This window comes from Corvus hawaiiensis, chromosome 13, assembly GCF_020740725.1.
Source record: "Corvus hawaiiensis isolate bCorHaw1 chromosome 13, bCorHaw1.pri.cur, whole genome shotgun sequence".
Lineage (NCBI taxonomy): Eukaryota > Metazoa > Chordata > Aves > Passeriformes > Corvidae > Corvus > Corvus hawaiiensis.
Window position 1 is genome coordinate 11,981,315 of NC_063225.1, and position 17,548 is coordinate 11,998,862.

Below are 17,548 nucleotides of genomic sequence, written 5' to 3' on the forward strand. Positions count from 1 at the left end.
CTTCGTTTGGAATAATCTCCAAAAAACGCATTTTTCTTATTTTGTGGGCAACGAGCCCCACAATTTTCCCTTGGCATGGCTCGGAGAAAAACAAAGGAGATGGGATCTGCGGGCGGGGATGAAGTCATGGCGGGGTGAGGGAATGCTCAGCAGTATCAGCACATTCCCAAACCTCACTGGGAATAGGGAGGAGTTGCTCCAAGATCGAGTGAGCGTGGGGGGTGAAATTTTCAGGAGCAGATGGGACACTCTAGGATCATCCAGGGAAAGCCATGGAGAGGTGGCATCGCCCGGCTCAGTGCTGAGCTGTGGCCACATTCCCATGATCAGCCCCTACTTCCAGGAGTTATTTCTCAGCTGCAAAAACTCATTCCTGACAGGAACTTGGCCATGTGCAGGGAGCATTTTTAAATGACTGGAGGAGAAAAATAGAGGGAAATAATTTCCTCTGGGTTTGACCTTCGCTCAGGCTCTTAAAACTCAAACGTTTTTGTATTTCCAAAATAAAGAGCTGGAAGTGCTTAGAAACGGAGCCCATAAACAGCTCTGATTTATGAGGGATGGAGGCAGATTTGGGCTCTGCTTTAGGCTGCAGCTTTCTCATCGGGCTGGGATTAGCAGCTCCTCTGGAAAGGCCTGGATCTCCCCCGGGAGCCTCACCTTGGGGATCAGGCTGGCGAACTGGAGGTTCCTGGAGAAGGAGATGTTGAGGACGGTGCTGTAGGCGTTCTCGCCGCGGTTTTCCAGCGTTGCTTCCACGGCCACCCTTCTCCTGCTGCTCTCGATGACGAAGACGGAGGCGTCGAACGAGAGGCTGAAGGCTGAGCAGTCCCCCCTCCGCAGCACCCTCCGGCAGAATTCCCTGCAAGAAGGGGCATTCCCGGGATTTTACGTCCCTGGGTAGTGCATGGAAATCCCTGCTCTCCCTCTGTCCTGCCGTGCTGAAAGAGGAATTACGAATTCCTCCCATTGTCTATAATTTTGGGATTTTTGGCCAACGGTGTGAAGCTTTCTCAAACATTATTGGGAATGCTTGGGACAGCTGGGATGTAGGGAAAAAACAGATCCCATGCCATTAGCAAAGGTGGCTCCAAGCCCCGTCCAACCTGGCCTGGGACACTTCCAGGGATCCAGGGGCAGCCACAGCTGCTCCGGGAATTCCAGCCCAGCCCCTCACACCCTCTCAGGGAACAATTCCTTCCCCATATCCCATCCATCCCTGCCCTCTGGCAGTGGGAAGCCATTCCCTGTGTCCTGTCCCTCCATGCCTTGTCCCCAGTCCCTCTCCAGCTCTCCTGGAGCCCCTTTAGGCCCTGGAAGGGGCTCTGAGCTCTCCCTGGAGCCTTCTCTTCTCCAGGTGAACATTCCCAGCTCTCCCAGCCTGGCTCCAGAGGGGCTCCACCCTCAGAGCAGCTCTGGGGCCTCCTCTGGATTCAGGGACAACCTTTAATAGCTCCTTAACCACGGAGCTGCAGTGTGAAACTATTTCCATGAGTCAAGGCCGTAATTGCCAGGTGGGTAATGCCAGCCTTGCAGTTATTCCCTGTTATTTCCTGATTTGTATCCCTGGATCTCATCACCATGGCACCAAATATTAGTTGGTTTGTGGATTCCCTGAAAAACCACAGATTCATTCCAGACATGGAGAGGAAGAGGCTCAGAATGCCAAGGAGCACCTCATGGAGGGCTTGGATGAACCTTGTGGTGATGCTGGATGAACGACCGGTGATGACAGAATTTATGGAGCATGGATTGGGGCTGGATTTTGGAGCCTCCCCCAGCTGGTGACACTCTTGGAGGATCCTCTGGGTCACCCACTCACATGGCACTGGGAATGTCACTCCTGGCATCCAGCACCAGATCGGGGACACAGTGCTCATCCTCATTGCAGCCGTTCCAGAAAGGGACCTGAGGGGACAGTGAGAGCAGCTCGGTGACGATTCCCCCGGAGATAAATCTGCCCTGGTGCTCTGGGAGGTGGCACCTGGGAGGTGGCACCTGGGAGATGGCACCTGGGAGGTGGCACTGTGGGAGATGGCACCTGGGAGGTGACACTTTGGGAGGTGGCACTGTGGGAGGTGGCACTGTGGGAGATGGCACCTGCAAGGTGACACTTTGGGAGGTGGCACTGTGGGAGGTGGCACTGTGGGAGATGGCACCTGCAAGGTGACACTTTGGGAGATGGCACCTGGGAGGTGACACTTTGGGAGATGGCGCCTGGGAGGTGGCACTGTGGGAGATGACACTTTGGGAGGTGACACTTTGGGAGGTGGCAGCTGCTACTTACAGAGACCCTGAGCGAGGTGGGCCACCCATCATCCAGCATCGGGCCGTGCTCGGGATGCTCCAGCTCGTAGTCGATGGAGAACGTCACCGGCTTCACATAGTCGGCTGTGTCCTGTGGCACATGGAAAACGTCGGAGAGGAGCCCAGGGCTGCTGCCTGGGGTGGGCAGCACCTCGGGGTGTCCCCCAAAGGTCACAGATCTGTCCTGCAGCCCCACCCTGGGCTGGCATGTAAGGACAAAACAGATCCCATGCTCCAAGATTGCTCCGAGCCCCGTCCAGCCTGGCTTTGGACACTTCCAGGGATCCACAGCTTCTCTGGGAATTCCTGTGCCAGGGCCTCAGCACACTCTCAGCCAGGAATTCCTTCCCAATATCCCATCCATCCCTCCCCTCCGGAAGCCCCTAGGAGCTCTTCCTTCGCTTCGCAGAGGGATGCTCTGAAGGGAGATGTTTTTTAGGCTAAATCACGAGCTCCAGCTCCAGCTCCAACCTCAAATTTCCCAAAAGTTCATGGCAGTTCAGGCTGGGGCTTGGGGCTGGGCCAGTCTGGCAGCTCGGGCCTGCCTGGCCTGCTCAAGGCTCTCCTCATTCCCTGGGAATGTTTGGGTTTGGCCAGCTTTGTTCATCAGCTGTTCCCTGCGAGCGAGGGATTCACCAGCACTGCACCCAGGGGTGGGGCCCTGCTGGCTTAGAGGGGCACAGGGGGACACCACCAGGGACTGGCATGGGGACACTCGATTCCCCATGGAAAAAATGGGCATTCCTGGTTTTGGAGCAGGAAAAGCCGCCTGAGCCCAGGATCAGGAGCGCACGCCCTGCCCAAGGACACGGCCCGTGGAACGGGGCACGTGGAAGCTGGGCCTGCGATGATGTCACTGCTTGGGGACCCAGCAGCCGCCCGTGCTGGCAGCTCTGTCCCTGACCACACCAAAGCAGCGGGAAGGAATCCAGCGGGAAGGAGTCCAGTGGGATGAGGCTCATTCCCACCCCAGGAAGCCACCAAGGGACGCATCTCGGGGCTGGCTGAGGAGGACATGGCAGCCTCGTCCTGCTCCACACTCACCAGGACGTGGAAGGGGAGGGTGTGGCAGAGCTCCCGCCCGGCCGGCAGCTCCAGCGCCCTCTGTGCCGTCCTGTCCCCGCTGTCGTCCAGGTGTGCCCGGGGCGAGTAGCGGCGCTCGTCGATGGTCGTGTTGTACCTGAGCCCTGCGAGGACAGGCCCAGCTCAGGCCTTGGGGCCGCACAGCCCAATCCCAGCCCAATCCAAAGAGTGGCCCCAGTGCCCGTTCCCTGCTGAGGGGAATCCAGGGAAATCAGGTTATAGCCTGCTGCTGACAGCCCGTTCTGGGAAGAGCTTCCCCTCTCCAAACGAGGAGCTTAAGAGAGGAGTTATTTCAAGACCCTGTGGAAAATCTGTGCAGAGATGGAATTTTTTGCCTCTCATACGTTCACGTGCTGCTCTGGAGGTGTCGGAGAACACCTGGATGATTTATGGAGATCCTTTGCTTCCTGCACTTCTGTTGGAAAGAAACTGGAGATTCCCAGCCCAGCACCAAGCAGGGATTTCAGAGAACCACAGAATCCCAGAGTGGTTTGTTTTGGACACACCTTAAATCCCATCTCATTCCAGCCCCTGCCATGGGCAGGGACACCTTCCCCTATCCCAGCCTGCTCCAAGCCCTGTCCAGCCTGGCCTGGGACATTCCAGGGATCCAGGGGCAGCCACAGCTCCTCTGGGAATTCCAGCCCAGCCCCTCCCTACCCTCCCAGCCAGGAATTCCTTCCCAGTATCCCATCCATCCCTGCCCTCTGGCACTGGGAAGCCATTCCCTGTGTCCCGTCCCTCCATGCCTTGTCCCCAGTCCCTCTCCAGCTCTCCTGGAGCCCCTTTAGGCCCTGGAAGGGGCTCTGAGCTCTCCCTGGAGCCTTCTCTTTTCCTGCCTGGACACCCTCAGCTCTCCCAGCCTGGCTCCAGAGCCGAGGGGCTCATCCAGGGGGTGACTCTTCCAAGTGGAAAGAAAGGTAAAATCAAATAAATAAGGAAATCCCACTCAGTTTTTATCCCACAGGGACAGCAGGAGGGAGAAAAACACTGGATTTGACAGCACAAAACAAAACTCTTGTGCTGGGGGATGGGAATTTTCCCCTTGGCTTTGGATCCCAATTTTCCTTTGCCAGCGTTTCCTGCCGGACCGCAGGAGCTGAGCCACTATTGCTTCCCTTCGCTCCGCTGAGTCCCAGGAATCTGCCGGGTGGACTCGGGGTCACGGCACCATCCAAGGGTTTAATAGGAGAACCGGCCAGCTCCGCAGAATCCCTGGGATATTAGGGCAACATGCACATCTGGCCAGCAGATGTGTCCCGCTGCTGCGGTGGGAGGGATGGATGAGCCCTGCGGAACGCGGGCCGGCCACGTTCCCTCCTGTCCCGCTGGGGTGACATTCCCGTCACATGGAGCACAGGAAGGGAAATCCTGGGAGAGCTCAGCCCAGGGAATAGGTGAGGGATGAGGTAGGATTTATCCCAGGGGTGTTTCTTTCGGCACAAAAGTCACCAGAACCCAGAGACTCGGCCGGGATAGGGACAAACGTGGGTGACACCAGAGGGATGTGGCAGAGAGACACGTGCGCTCCACCAAGCTCCGGGATGGTTTCCATCCCAAAAGCTCGGTGTTCCCACGGGGCTGGAGACCTGAGCAAGGCAGGAATTGGGATTTTGTCCTTACCCACGGTGGCAGTCTGGAAGTGGGCGGAGAGGAAGAGGGCAGTGAAGCAGATGAAGGCCCTCATGCAGGTGGCCTCCTTCCCGTTGCGCTTGCAGTCCTTGGTGAAGATGTTGATCTTGGAGGGCTCGAAGCGGAGGCTGGCGTTGATCTGCACCACGCTGCGGGACCTGCGGGGTGGGGAGAGGGCATGGGATGGGATCCAGCATGGGATGGGACATCCTGGAGTCTCCCACAGCTCCAGGTTTGCCCTTTTCCCTCCTTTTCCCTCCTTTTCCCTCCTTTTCCCTCCTTTTCCCAGGAGGCTGAGGAAGACCAAAGGCCCTCTCCAAGCAGAGCCCAGGGTGACCCATCTCAGCTGGGCACAGCCACCCTCCGTCCCAACAGCTTCAAGGGACTCTCCAAACGTTAATTAGTATTGGAAAATATTGCTCTAATTAAATCAGACCAGAGGGATCCCGGGCAAATCCCCACAAATCAGTTTGGAACTTCTGGAGAACTATGGATGAAACTCAACGGAAAACCAGCTCTGGCATCTTTTTAGGGCCCGAGGGCATTGAGATCCCACAGCCCCGCTGGACAAGGGGTGGTTATTCAGGAAAGATTGTTGGGAGATCAGTATTTCTGGAAAGACGGATTGGACTGCTGGGAGACCAGTTTTCCCTGGAAAAACGTCGGCATGATTTGGGCAGAGGAAATCAGGAGAGGGCACAAAGGATCCCTGGCTCACCACAGCACCACGGCGTTCCCCAGGGAGCCCACGGCCAAGTCCACGAGTCCATCCTCGTTCAGATCCAGCTGCCCGTGGATGCTGCATCCAAAATACATCAGGCCCGGAGCGAGGTCAGCGGCTGCGATCCGCTGGAAAGGAATGGGAACAATCCAGGCTGGATTCCAGCAGGAGCATCCGTGCCTGCCAAGGGTTTGCCAGGCTGACTCCACCTCACCGCTGAAAATTCCCCATTCCAAGTGGTTGTACTAAACATGATCTTCCAGGGAATGAGAGCAGTTTCCCTTTCGAGACACCATCCAAGATTTCTATTGGATTTACCCTGCGTATTTAATATTTATCAAAAGTGTAATAAATAAACAAATGATTTATTTATTTATAATTAATTAATTAATTAATCTATAGCGATCCCTTGCAATGCTAAACATTGCCTCAAATTCCAAGCCTTTTTCCTGCTATTCCATGGAATAATTTAAGTTGGAAAAGCCATCCAAGGTTGTTGAGTCCAACCATCCCCCAGTGCTGCCAAGGCCACCAGAAATGTCCCCAAGTGTCACATCCACACATCTTAAATCCTAGCAGGGATGGGGACTCCACCACTGCTGTTCCAGTGCTTGAATTCCAACGTTTTGTTTTGGATGTCTCAAAAGAGGGAATATCTGGCCGTAATAATTAACAATTCCGTCCTGGGTGTGGATTTGTCCTGCTCCATCCCTCCTTAAAATGGGGACAAATTACATTTATTCCCACGAAGGCTGAGGAAAACTGAACACAGGGCAGCCCCACCTGCTTGTACTTCTTCAGGATGGTCTCCTGGAATCCAAGGAAAATGTAAATGGCTCCTTGGTGCTCGTCCTCCAGAGGGGCCCCGACCACCAGGTCATTGTAGGAGTCCTGGTTGAGGTCGGGAACGGCGGCGATGCAGGAGCCGAAACGGGAATTCTGGTAACTCTGGAGATCCGTGAGGGCTCCGCTGGGAACGAAGAGGTTCTGCCAGGGGAAAGGGAAAGAGAAAAGAAAGAAAAACAATTCCCAAAGCATCAGCAGCAAGACTGGAAAGAGGAGAAACCCTCATGCAAATGTGCAGTGATGTGGGAGGGGTTCTCCAAGGAAGGGGGTGGGAGCGCTCCCAGGGATGTGGGATTTTGGAGCCCCCAGCCAGCCCCACATCTGCTTTGCACCCTATGGAAGAAATTCCATGACTAATAAACAATCTTGCTTTAGGTGCAGGATTCCACGCTCCAGGCAGGCTCTACATCCTTGGATGTAGAGCACGACCTTCCCATGTGCCCCTGGATCCCGATGGATTTGGCTCAGGAGCTGCATTTTGAGCCAGATTTGGGGGTGGCCCAGCAGGAAAGCTGGGACAGGATAGGGAACAGGGGTGGCACATGCCCCATTCCCATGGTGGAGGGAGGGCACTTGCTGTCCCCAGAGCCCCGTGAGTGGCCAGCCCTCCCAGGGAACAATTCCTTCCCCATATCCCATCCATCCCCAGTCCCTCTGGCACTGGGAAGCCATTCCCTGTGTCCTGTCCCTCCATCCCTTGTCCCCAGTCCCTCTCCAGCTCTCCTGGAGCCCCTTTAGGCCCTGGAAGGGGCTCTGAGCTCTCCCTGGAGGGAGCGAGTTTGGAGGAGGCCACGCGCCTGGAGATGGTTTCTCCAGAGGGACATCCGTGCTCCCACGCGGCAAAGATCCCATTGCGCACCTCCCCGGGAGCTGGGCGTGCCAGAGCCCGCAAGGGGACGCAGCTGCCACGGCAGCGCCCGAACGTCCCCGCCGTGTCCCCGGGCGCCACTCACCCCCTGCAGGGCGTACACGTAGACCTTGCCCCGCTCCCTGCCCTCGCTGAAGAACATGGGCGCTCCCACCAGCAGGACGTCGGTGACGCCGTCGCCGTTCACATCCAGGGAGTTGATCTCGCTGCCGTAGTAGGAGCCGATCTGCAGGAGACCGGACGGGATGGGAATGATGCCACCATTCCCTGGGATCCATAGGGATATTCCAAGCCCTCTCCCTGCTACAGCCACGCTGTGGATGCAGCGACCACCAGGACATCCACGGCCGCGCGACGCTGCCGAGCCATTCCAACTTCGGAAAATCGAGGGAGAGGGTTGATTTTTCCGTGGGGGGAAATCAGCACAGCATTCCCGGCTGGAATTACCTGCTCTCCCTTGAGGGCCTGGTGGATGGTGAGGTTCCTGTTGCTGTGCATGTTGAACAGGATGACTTTGCCGGTGTGGTTGAACCGCGGCGCTCCTGCCACGTAAATGCGCTCGTGCTTGGTGGAGATGACGGAGGAGACGGTGTAACCTGGAAAGGGATGGACACGGAGTGAGAATTCCCTGCCTGCTCCCAGGATCTGCTTTCCATTAGCCCCTGGCTGCTGACACAGCTCTGGCCACTTCCCAGAGAGGGAAGCTTAAAATCCCAGATTTTTCCAAAGGTAGAGTCACCCAGATGGACCCCGGTGCCTCCGAGCCACTGCTCTGGTGCTGCCACAGCTGGAGCTGTGCCGGGAGTTTTGGCACTGCTGGATTTGCTCTTCCTGTGCAAATCCTTCTTTAATCGAAGGTGAATCCGATTCCTGCAATTCCCAGGCTTCCGAGCGTTTTATTTCATTCCTCACATCAAGTCGGACAAACACTCGTGAGGTGCTGAGTGCTGGGAAGTTGCAGCTCCCGCTGCTCCGCTCCTCCGGGAACACCGGTCAGGAAAAGCTTTGCCGGCGCTTGATGTCAACATTCCCAGTCCAATAGGAGCCATGAATCCATCAAAACCATTCCCCCTTCTGGAAATAATGCTGCCTAAGCGTAAGAGCAATCCCTCTTTCCTACTGGGATCACTCCCTGGGCTGCGGCACTTCCATGGCTGCAGACGGGATTTTGTAGGCATATAAAGCTGGGGCTCCTAAATCCCAGTTTTCAACACCAGGTCCAGGATCCTGAACCTTCAGGCTCAGGTTTAAATTCCACTTAAATTCTTAGAAGTGGAACAGGGTGCTCAGAGAAGCTGTGGCTGCTCCATCCCTGGAATGTTCCAGGCCAGGTTGGATGGGGCTTGGAGAAACCTGGGATAGGGGAAGGTGGAATGGGATGAGCTTTAAGGTCCCTTCCAACCCAAACCATTCCAGGATTCTGGGATTCTGTGAAACTCAAAGTTTAGCCAACCATGAAACTGAATCTCATTCCCTGGAAGCACATCCAGTTAAATGTTGAGTTTCTCCAGGGATTTTCAGACCCCTTTCCCTGCTCACCAGACTTACCTGGGCTCCCTCTTTCCCTAAAAATGCCCCCTCTGGAGGGATATTCCTAAACCAAGCGCCATCCCTGAGCCCCCCGGCTGCTGCTCAGCAGGATACACCAGCATTCCTCAATATTCCTGGATTTCTCACTCCAGGCAGTGGGAAAGAGAGCCCGGCTGAGCTCCCACACGGATTCCCGTGGGAGAGCCACAGCCATCCCTGCTCCGGGGACTCCCAGCCTGGGGGACACTCTGCTGTCACCCCAAGGATGAACCACGTATCCAGGGGCTCTCCACATTCCCGGGAAAGAGCCTGGACGTGCTGATCCCACAGAATCCCACCTCTCTCCCTGCCACATCTCCAAGGAGAGGCTCCATTTCACGATCCAGGCTGCTATTTTTATTTCAGAACTTCAGTGGCTGCACATGGAATGGATTAACCCAGCAGGTATTTCCTGCCTAGGCATGAAATTCCATCAGCGCTTTGAAACCATTCCAAGGAAAGCTGCGGATGACCCGCTGGCTCAGCCGCTCCTGAATTTAAATCCCATTTGTGCTGCGCTCCGGGGTCGGAGCCGGGCTCTTCCCAGGTGAGGATGCTCCTGTGCTGCATCCCACAGGTCTCCCATGATCCCACTCCCACTGAGGAATATCCCATGCTTCCTATTATTACGGATAAAATCCCAAATTCCCCCGTGGTCTCGTTCAGCTTTCCCACCTAAATATGCTCCGTGATTTTTCAGCTCCTCCGGGAATTCCTGCAGGTAAGATTCCCGCAAAGGAATGACCTTCCCGCTGCTGGTTTCCTTCAGGACGGCTCCATTCCAGTCGTAGGCTCCCACTGCTCCCAGCAGGATCCCATCCTGTGGGAAAACAGGAGGGGTTTGATGGGATTTCTTCCCCAGTGGAGGTGATTCCATCCCTCCGATCCCATACAGACCAGGAAACCGTTCTTCCAAGCACACCTGGAATGCTGGAGGGTTTTAAAAATGCTGGAATGACACTTGCACCCTATTCTTGTCTTCTCAGTGTGCTTTTCCTCCCCAGGAAATTCCCAAATGCTTTTTCCATGGACATCCCAGCTCGTCCTTCCCAAGGGGCTGTGGCATCAGGAGGAGCTGCTGCAGATCCCAAGGAATGCTCAGGTCTCCCAACACCTCCCCTTCCCGTGGGATAATCCAGCAGCATTTCCTTGTCCTCACATCAGTGATATAACTCCATAACTAATAACGTATCCCAAATCCTGATCTCCCACCTGGAGCGGGGTGTGATAAACAGGACAAGGCAAGGAGCAATAAAATCCCACATTTCCTCTCTTACTTCCACAACGTGGGATGAAAATCCAGTCTGGGACATTTCCAGTCCAAAGGAGATCTCGTTCTTGTTGGTTCCTTAAAAAAAAAAAAAAAGAGGGAATTTGTGTTTAACGGAGTTTTGTTTTCCTGGAGGGGCTGAGCAGCGCCTTGGTGGGTTCCCATCCCATTCCAGCCCTTCCAAGGACAGAGACACCTTTCCCTATCCCAGGGTGCTCCAAGCCCCGCCAGCCTGGCCCTGGACACTTCCAGGGATCCAGAGACAGCCACAGCTGCTCTGGGAATTCCAGCCCAGTCCCTCCCCACCCTCTCAGGGAACAATTCCTTCCCAATATCCATCTAAATATCCCCTTTCCCAGTGGGAAGCCATTCCCTGTGTCCTGGCCCTCCATGCCTTGTCCCCAGTCCCTCTCCAGCTCTCCTGGAGCCCCTTTAGGCCCTGGAAGGGGCTCTGAGCTCTCCCTGGATCCTTCTCTTCTCCAGGTGAACATTCCCAGCTCTCCCAGTCTGGCTCCAGAGGGGCTCCAGCCCTCGGAGCAGCTCTGGGGCCTCCTCTGGAATTGCTCCGGCAGCTCCAGGTCCTGCTGATGATCCCATTTCTCCCTAAATCCCACCTGTTCCACAACCTTGTGCTGTTAACAGGTCTGGGAGCTGTGCTGGGGTGCAGCTCCTCCCCTTTCAGAGCTGCAGGATCACCAAAAACGGAGCTTCGGAAATTGCTCCTTCGTAATTTCAACTGTGGGAATCTCCTCATCCAGGGCAACTTCCACATGGAAGAGCCAGGCTGGATGGAGAAAACTGGGAACCTTGTGAGGAGTTTGCGAGCTGCTTTGAGCAAAAATGCCCCAAATCCAAGATGTTTAATTCCCAGCGCGAGCCCTCCATCTTCTGTTCCAATTGTTCATTCCAGGCTGCATTTTTCCTCTGAAATTCGGATAAATTTAGTTTGGGAGACGGACAAAGTTGTCACAAGAGCTGACATTTAAGACAGAAATATTTCCTGATTTTTCACTTCAGCCAATAAAGCCAAAATTCCAACATTATTTCCATAATCTCCTGATGTCTGGCACCCCTGTGTGTGGGTTTTCCTGTTTGTAACCCTGGAATTTTGATGGATGAGGAAGACACTGGCACCCAAATTCCCCCCATACCAGATTTCCAAGGTTTTCTATAAAAAGAAAAATCAAAGCCACCAGAATTCCGGTGGCCGGAATGAGGTGTGGCCTTTGGAAAAGGCATCTCTGCTCCCGATATCCAAGGGATGCAACCACTCCAAATAAAGACATTTCCTCAAACCTGAAGATCTTCCAAGTGGGATTTTAGGCTCAGGACAGAAGCCACGTCCAAGTCGGGCAAACAAAGGATCAGCAGCACATTCCCAGCCTGGGATGTGCCGGGTAGGAGCATCTCTCACCTTCCAGGCTGAAAATCCTTTCTCCCAGAGCATCCACGATGTCCTTGAGTGCCGCCTCGTCGGTGACGTTGAAGAAGTGTTTGTCATCGGGGTCGCTGGCGATGAACTTGATCTCGTTCAGAAAGGCCTCAGGGTTGATTCCTCTCCTGTTGTAATAACCCAAGACCTGGTTGGGAATAAAACACAAGGCTCAGGGGTTTTCATGGAATTAGAATTCCCAGATGGCTTGGGTGGGAAAGGAGCTTAAAGCTCATCCCATTCCATGGGCAGGGACACCTTCCTCTCTCCCAGGGTGCTCCAAGCCCTGTCCAACCTGGCCTTGGACACTTCCAGGGATGAGGGGTCAACAACTTCTCTGGGCAGTTCTTCCATGATGGATAAAACCATCCCAAAGCCTTTTGGGGTGTCCATATGGGAGAAGCCCCATCCTTGGATCTGCCCCCGCTTTGTGGGAACAAACAGAGGAACTGCTGCGATTTCTCCAGGCTGGACATTCCTTGTGGAATTTGGGGTCCTGCCTGTTCCTGGTCCCAGCACCTGCTCCGGCAGCCAAATCCCGAGCTGAGCATCCCAAAAGCAGCACCAGGCACAAGGAGCTCTTGGAATGCTCCAGGAGCAGTGGGGATGGGCTGTCCTGGTGTTTTGGGATTCCTGGAGCACCACCAAGCTCTGCAGGACTTCTTCCACCGCCCAGAGGTCCCCTCACTCACCGCCACGGCGTATCTGGTGACGTTGTCCCTCTCGCTGTCCTCGATCACCTTCTCCAGGTCTGGGCTGTCGTGGGATTCTCCATCTGTGATGACAATCATTACTCTCTTTGCCCCTTTCCGGCCACCTTTCCGAAACGCTTCCGAGCTGCAAGTGAAGAGATGCCCTGGGCTGCTCCGTGGGGGCTCCGCTGCCCCACCGAGCCCGCCCTGAGGGGTCTTTGGGGCCGCTGCCTCTTGGGGAGGTGCAGGAACCCTCGGGAAATGCTTGCGGATGTGGATGTTCCCACTTTTTGCAGGAAAGAGGCCCTAATTCTGCAAAATTGGACAAGGGAATGGATCTGGAGTTGGCCAGCGGAGTTTTGGCCGTGGCCTGTGGGCTCTTCCCCCATGAGGGAAAACTTCTTCACCCAATCGTCCAAAATCCCACTATTTTGACAAAACATGGAGCCAAATTCCAGCATATTTATGGAAAAGGGACATTGAGCAGGGTCGGGGGACTCTGTGTGACACAAATCATCCAGGACCTTGCTTGGATCCAGCCAGGACCCATCTAAAACTTTCCCAAGCTGCCCACCAGGGCAGGGCTGGAATCCCCATTCCTGGAGGGATTTAAAAACCATATGGATACGGCCCTTGGGGACACGGTCAGTGGTGGCCTTGGTGGTGCTGGAGTCGATCTTAGACCTCTTTTCCAACCTAAATGATTCCATGATCTGCAGCAGGAATATTGGTTGGGATGAAGGAGAAGTGCAGGAGCAGGGATTTGTCCTTGGAAAGGGAGGAGATGGAGCTGGATCTGTCCTGAGTTCCCGGGGACCCTCCAGGGATTTCCAGGAGAGCTCCAGTGCCTGGAGTGGAATTCAGGGGCTGGGAGCTCATCCCTGAGGGCTTCCGGGAAAAGGACACAATTCCAGAGTCTGCTCCAGCCGCAACCGAGGACGGAGAACTTTGGGAAGCACCATTTGCAAAGCTTCCCACAAACGGAAGTTTTCCCAAACCTTGGTGGTTCCCCCATTTTTAAGCAGCCGGGAAAACAAACGGAGAGGGAAGGAAGGGCAAAAAACCAGGGATTTGAAGGTTTTCCTGGGAATAGGACCAGGAATGGGAGGGGTTTTACCGAGCAAACTCAATGCCGTAGGCAGTCCTGGTCTCGGTGCCCCCTCGCTGCTCGATGTGGCTGGCGGCCGCCACCACGTCCTGCACGGACCTGTAGTCGTTCAGATGGAACTCATGGACCACGTCCTCTCCGTACTGGACAACTCCCACCTGGGAACGACAGGAATGTCACCAAAAATGCCAATGAAACGAGGTCCTGTCCGCAAGGAGCTTTGTCAACCACGGGAAGCACCAGCCACCAGGAAAATTCCATCTCTCATGGAATTTTCCTCCAGTTTTCCCTCCACTGGATCATTAATAATTCTCAATTTTACAGCTCTCCCCCCTGCCCTGCTCCCAAGTTTTGGGGTGATCCAGATGTGTCCCAGTTTGGACCCACAGCATCTCCAGGTGGGACCAAACTGAATTATATGGGAAAATTGGGGATATTCCTGCCCAAATCCCTGTCCAAATTCCTGCCTAAATCCAGCCATGATCTCTCGGAATGAGAGGATGGAGAGCTCCTCACAGCTGCCTGTCTTTCCATAGGGTTTCATCCTCCCTGTTCCCACTGGGATATGGGATGTGCTCCCTCCATGGCTCACTTAGGGACATTAATGGCAGTGTTTTTTCCACGGAATGAGTTAAAAATTCCAATATTTGGACAAATTCCAGCAGATTGAGAGAAAAGGGATGTCGGGAATGGCCCCGGGATGACACAAACGGTTCAGTGCCTTACCTGGATCTGTCCGGGACCGATGTAAAACTTTTTCAGGATATTTATCAGGAAGTGCTGGACTTCAACCCATGGATAAATGCTGTTGGATCCATCCAGGACGATGATGATGTCCATGTAGGTCTGGCATCCTGTGGAAAATCCAGGGATTTAGTCAAAGTCCTCTTGCAAAGGGGCAGGTTTGTGGCTTCACTCCCAGCCAGCTACTTCCTCTTAGGATTTATCGGGAAAACAATGGGATTTCAATCATTTGGGGAAGAACTTTGGGCTCCAGCAAGGTGGGGAGAAGCCACAGGAATCCGCTCCGCTGAGAGAAGATGGGATCGCTTCCTAGGAATAACACTCTGTGGCATCATTTGGGATTCAGCTTTGGAATCTGATCCCATCTAATACCATTCCACACTTCAAAGAGGAGCAGGATCCGGCTCCGTTCCTCCTGCAGAGACGTTCCTGATCCCTGAGTCATTCCCAGCCCTGCCATGGGACACAAGGCGGGCATTTCCTCCCTTCCCATGAAATCCTCAGCTCCAAGGCAGCCAAAAACCCCAGAGGGGACCCCAGGGCTCGGCTCTGCAGCCGGAGCAGGAGGGATTTCAGGAGCTGCCTTTTTCCAGTGCGGAAAATTGCTCAGGATCGTCTCAGTCTGCTGATGTTTTATAACATTCCTTGGAAAAGTCATGGATGATCGTGGATTTCAGGGATTTACCAGCTGCTCTTCCATCCTCTAGGTCTTTATGGATTAAAGAATCCATGGACTGGAGTCACTCCTGGATCACTGGGATCCTCTGTGTGCCTCCATCTCCATCCCATCCTGGGAATAAGGGAGAGCAGCTGACCCTGCATCCCACTAAACGAACACTTCCTAAAATTCCCTAAAATCCCAAATGTCCTTTGCAGGAAGGGCTGGAACATAACGAGGGAAGCGACACTGGGAATTTGGTGATGCCTTTCCTGCCTTGATCCTGAAAATCCCATTTTCCCAAGGCCCTCCTTATGCCCTGGGAATTTGGTGATGGGCCCTGCCTTTCCTGCCTCAATCCCTCCAAAATCCCATTTTTCCAAACCCATCTCTCTGCCCTGGGAATTAACCAACACCAGAAGGGTGCTGGAGCTGGGGAATCACATGCCATGGGATGAGGAGCTTCCAGGAGCAGGACAGGCTTCTGGCAATCCTTTCCAGCTCCAGGAAATCCAGGAAACTTCATTTAAACCCTCCAGAATAAAATCCTGGCTCCAAATTCCCAAATTCCAAGGTATTTAACTTGCAGTAAGTGAGGGCTTTGTTTCGTGCAGCCAAGCTCAGAATTCTTTCCCTATTTCCCTCCTTAGCTCTGCTGATAAAATATTCGGGATGGTGGATTCCAGGCTCGGGAAGAAGAAGGTGTTTTTGTCTTCCCGAGGTGTCAATCACAAGGAAAATCATTCCCAGATGTGTGGAACCCTTTGGAATCGCTTCCTCTGAGCAGTGACAGCGCTTTGTGTTCTCCCTGGGGTTGTGAACAGAGATTCCCTCTGATTCCAGAGGTGGGATGGGAGCTGGGATTGGAGCTGGGATTGGAGCAGGGACTGGAGCTGGGATTGGAGCTGGGATTGGAGCTGGGATTGGAGCAGGGACTGGAGCTGGGATTGGAGCTGGGATTGGAGCTGGGATTGGAGCAGGGACTGGAGCTGGGATTGGAGCAGGGACTGGAGCCGGGATTGGAGCAGGGATCGGAGCTGGGATTGGAGCTGGGATTGGAGCTGGGATTGGAGCAGGGATCGGAGCTGGGATTGGAGCAGGGACGGGAGCTGGGATTGGAGCTGGGATCGGAGCTGGGATTGGAGCTGGGATCGGAGCTGGGATCGGAGCCGGGATTGGAGCCAGGATTGGAGCTGGGATTGGAGCAGGGACTGGAGCCGGGATTGGAGCAGGGATCGGAGCTGGGATTGGAGTCAGGATTGGAGCTGGGATTGGAGCTGGGATTGGAGCAGGGATTGGAGCTGGGATCGGAGCTGGGATTGGAGCCGGGATTGGAGCAGGGATCAGAGTCGGGATTGGAGCTGGGATTGGAGCAGGGATCGGAGCTGGGATCGGAGCTGGGATTGGAGCTGGGATTGGAGCCAGGATTGGAGCAGGGATCGGAGCCGGGATTGGAGCTGGGATTGGAGCCGGGATTGGAGCAGGGATTGGAGCCAGGACTGGAGCCGGGATTGGAGCAGGGATCGGAGCTGGGATCATCGGTCCTCACTCTGCAGAGCCGGAGCCACAGTCCTGGAGAAGCGGAAGTTGGAGTTGACTCGGGAGCACATTCCCGTGGTGTAGTAGGAGCTGCCGCACTCGTGGGACCACAGGGGGCTGCAGGCCTGGCGGGGACGGGAAAAAGCAGGAATGGGATGAAACGACCCCTTTTCCATGGATGTGTTGGCAGCTTTTCCCCACGGAACGCGTGAGGCGGTGCGTGAAACAGGGAATCATGGAATTATGGAACGGGTTGGGTTGGAATGGAGCTGGAAGAACGCGTTCCAGCCCTGGCCAAGGGCAGGCAAACACTGCAGAGGTCAGGGTGTTCCGAGGGTCGCCCAAACTGGTGTCGGACACTTCCAGGGACGGAGACTCCCCAGCAAACGAGCGACTGAGGGAATAAACGAGAAATGCTGTGCAAAGAAACGAAGGAAGGGCAAACGAAGCGCTGCGAGGGGGTGTCCGTAATTCCCGGCGTTCCGACAGAGCCGGAGCCATCCAGGAGCTGCTCCCGTAAGGGCTGCGATCGAGGAGCGCAGGGCAGCTCCCATCGTGTGCTCTTGGAATCAGTTAAATCCATGTAATGGAAATATAACGAGGGAATCACCAATTGTCCTGAGCTGGAAAGGACCGACAGGATCATCAAAGCCCGACTTTTCTTTAATTTAATTTAATTTAATTTAATTTTATTTTATTTTATTTTATTTTCAATTTATTTTATTGTATTTTTTCTAATTTTTATTTTATTTCTATTTTCTATTTATTTTATTTTATGTTTTTATTTTTATTTATTTTTATTTTCTATTTATTTTATTTATGTTTTATTTTAATTAATTGAATTTATTTTTTATTTTCTTTTTATTTTATCTTTATTTTCTTTTATTTTCTTTTTTATTTTTAATTTTTTTATTTTATTTTTATTTTATTTTAATTAATTGAATTTAATTTATTTTTATTTTCTTTTTATTTTCTTTTATATTTATTTTCTTTTATTCTACTTTCTATTTTATTTTATTTTACTTTAATTAATTTAACTTAATTTAGTTTAATTTTTATTTTCTTTTTATTTTATTTTA

At 53.7% G+C, this 17,548-nt stretch overlaps 1 protein-coding gene across 3 annotated transcripts in view; it reads right to left on the reverse strand.

Annotated features, from left to right (window-relative positions):
* The window catches only part of ITGA11 (integrin subunit alpha 11), a 41,824-nt gene that overhangs the window by 8,334 nt on the left and 15,942 nt on the right, over positions 1 to 17,548 (reverse strand). For all 3 annotated transcript variants that reach the window (XM_048317736.1, XM_048317735.1, XM_048317737.1), the window contains 16 exons: positions 16,480 to 16,594; positions 14,255 to 14,382; positions 13,538 to 13,686; positions 12,421 to 12,565; positions 11,711 to 11,876; positions 10,304 to 10,374; positions 9,702 to 9,846; positions 7,905 to 8,053; positions 7,543 to 7,683; positions 6,527 to 6,730; positions 5,741 to 5,871; positions 5,014 to 5,180; positions 3,352 to 3,494; positions 2,288 to 2,398; positions 1,823 to 1,908; positions 661 to 862 (listed from right to left, as the gene is read on the reverse strand). In XM_048317736.1, coding sequence (XP_048173693.1) covers positions 661 to 862; positions 1,823 to 1,908; positions 2,288 to 2,398; positions 3,352 to 3,494; positions 5,014 to 5,180; positions 5,741 to 5,871; positions 6,527 to 6,730; positions 7,543 to 7,683; positions 7,905 to 8,053; positions 9,702 to 9,846; positions 10,304 to 10,374; positions 11,711 to 11,876; positions 12,421 to 12,565; positions 13,538 to 13,686; positions 14,255 to 14,382; positions 16,480 to 16,594 — 2,253 coding nt within the window. The remainder of the gene's footprint in view (positions 1 to 660; positions 863 to 1,822; positions 1,909 to 2,287; positions 2,399 to 3,351; positions 3,495 to 5,013; positions 5,181 to 5,740; positions 5,872 to 6,526; positions 6,731 to 7,542; positions 7,684 to 7,904; positions 8,054 to 9,701; positions 9,847 to 10,303; positions 10,375 to 11,710; positions 11,877 to 12,420; positions 12,566 to 13,537; positions 13,687 to 14,254; positions 14,383 to 16,479; positions 16,595 to 17,548) is intronic.